General features: G+C 44.4%; 1 protein-coding gene and 1 long non-coding RNA gene across 2 annotated transcripts in view; one reads left to right on the forward strand and one right to left on the reverse strand.

Annotated features, from left to right (window-relative positions):
- The window catches only part of LOC118331336, a 507-nt gene extending 264 nt beyond the window's left edge, over window positions 1-243 (forward strand). The window contains exon 2 of the long non-coding RNA XR_004796878.1: window positions 61-243. This is a non-coding gene — a long non-coding RNA (uncharacterized LOC118331336). The remainder of the gene's footprint in view (window positions 1-60) is intronic.
- Window positions 244-704: 461 nt separating this feature from the next.
- On the reverse strand, window positions 705-2,308 carry ttc1 (tetratricopeptide repeat domain 1; the record flags this gene model as incomplete). Its single annotated transcript, XM_035666183.1, is given in 5 exon segments — window positions 705-931; window positions 1,126-1,180; window positions 1,717-1,865; window positions 1,949-1,985; window positions 2,196-2,308. Coding segments are annotated over 5 exon segments (491 nt in total), but the record flags the coding sequence as incomplete, so codon positions are not given.
- Between the last annotated feature and the right edge of the window lie 53 nt (window positions 2,309-2,361).

Here is a 2,361-nt window from a genome sequence, read left to right on the forward strand (position 1 = left end):
GTGTGAGCGCTACCTGTCCAGGTGAGTCAGTGGTCTGACTGTGTGTTATGTGATTTCCAGCAGAAGAAGGTGTACCTTGAACGCAGCGTGAAAGAAGCAGAAGACAACATCAGAGAGATGCTGCTGTCCAGGAGAGCTCAGTGATCGGTCATCTGTAATCAATAACTCAGTGATACACGCACCGATCATCTATAATCAATGTATGTGTTTAGTGTTTGTTCATATTAAAATGTTGAACCTTCAGTCTGTTTCCTGTTATCATTCATTGATCACTATATTGATCTGGACTCTACTGCCACCTGTATTGATTACTGTATTGATCTGGACTCTACTGCCACCTGCTGGTCCAGGTGTTCAGATAAACAATCAATACACATCAATAAAGACTGATTGACAGTGACACTGTTCTTTTGGAGATAGCAGGCTTTCCTCTGATCGACTTTATTGATCGACAGCAGCAGAGTAAAAACTGATAAACAGCAAGTGATGATCAGGATGAACATTGTTTACATGTTTCTGTCGAGATTCAAATGAACTTTATTTAAATACACTTTAGTGACAAACACCTGAAAGCCTGAACACAAACTGATCGATAAGAATATCTATTGATCTTTGACGTCCATATGTTTCCATCAATCTGATTGGTCCTCTGACCTGCAGCACAGGTTACCATGGATACCAACAAACAGGCAACGAATCAATCAGCAAATCGATTTGTTTATTTTCCTGAACACACACAGGTAAATCTACAGGTGACTGTACTGGCCGTGATGTCACGCCGTACCGCAGTGATGTCATCTGTTGTTGTTGTTTGGGTTCTGGATGAAGTTGATGGAGTAGGAGCCGGTGTCGGCGTCCTGGTTCACCTGGAAGTTGTTGGTAGAAAGTCCGAAAGGTCTCAGGACCAGGTTCCCCAGGTCCTTCAGTTTACCTGCGGAGGGGTCAAAGGTCACAGAGACAGGAAGTGTTTGAAATGATCGCTTGACATGAAATAACTGTGTGCTTTTATTGTGAAAATACTGCAACAAATCTGATCTGATGTATGAATATATCTGACTTGATTATTGATCAGTTATTAATAGTGTGCTGTTCCTTTAAGGTGGTGTGTTCAGGTGCAGTACATACTCATCATCTCCTCCTTCAACTTCTCATTTCTCTCCTGAATCTGCTGAGGCAACCTCTGACAGACAGAAGGTAGACAGACAGATTAAAAATATAAAGATATCTCAACAGTTCAACATGAAGCTCATATTAATTATTTATTTATTTTGGGATGTAAACAGGAAGTATACTGTTGCCATGGAGACATTTGATAGGCAGCAGAGGGTTCCCACATCTTAAATACTACATTCGGTAGTTTGTTTTCATTACCAGATTAAATCTCTCGGGAGTCGGGACAAAGTGTCAACCCTGTGACAACCCCCTTCTTCTTAACGTAGATACAGGGCAGAGGTCAGTACAGTGGATACAGGGCAGAGGTCAGTACTGTAGATACAGGGCAGAGGTCAGTACTGTAGATACAGGGCAGAGGTCAGTGCCGTAGATACAGGGCAGAGGTCAGTCTTGTCTATCTGGTTCATATATTAGTAACAATAACGCCCCTCTGATTATATCTCAGCGCGAAGCATATTCAGATGAAGCCGAGTCGGACTGACAGTGAGTGGTGGTGAATGCTAACAGACCGTTCTGGTTCTGGTCCCAGAGGTCCGGACTCACCATGCAGGCATGTCTGGCAGTGGTCTGGTTTGGGTCTCGCTCCAGAACCTTCTTGTAGTCCTCCAGAGCCTCGTCCAGCTTCTCCGTCTGCTCGTAAAGCTCCGCCCTCCTCAGCAATGCCCGCACGTAGTCTGGATTCAGCTCTATCGCTACGGCAACCAGACAACCAATCAATACACAGATCAGCCAGTGACCCTGTGCTGTACAGGTACACAATGATGTCATCACTCACCTCTGGTGCAGTCTGAGATCGCCAGATCCTTCAGACCCTGAAACAGAGACACCGTTAGCTTCAGTGTTAGCATGTTGTTAGCATAATGTTAGCTTCAGTGTTAGCATGTTGTTAGCATAATGTTTGCTTTAGTGTTAGCCTAATGTTAGCTTCAGTGTTAGCCTAATGTTAGCTTCAGTGTTAGCATGTTGTTAGCATGCTGCTAGCTTCAGTGTTAGCATGTGGTTAGCATGCTGCTAGCTGTTACCAGGTGCAGTCTTGCAGCAGCTCTGTTGGAGAACAGGATGGCTCTCTCTCTGCTGAAACAAACGGGACATAAAACCAGAGCCTCCTTGTAGCTCCGCTCCGCCTCCAACCAGTCTGCAGGAAGAAGAGTTTGTACTGGTTTATACTGGTCTTTGTACTGGTCTTTA

This window comes from Morone saxatilis, unplaced genomic scaffold, assembly GCF_004916995.1.
Source record: "Morone saxatilis isolate NCDOM2014 unplaced genomic scaffold, NCSU_SB_2.0 Contig20, whole genome shotgun sequence".
Lineage (NCBI taxonomy): Eukaryota > Metazoa > Chordata > Actinopteri > Moronidae > Morone > Morone saxatilis.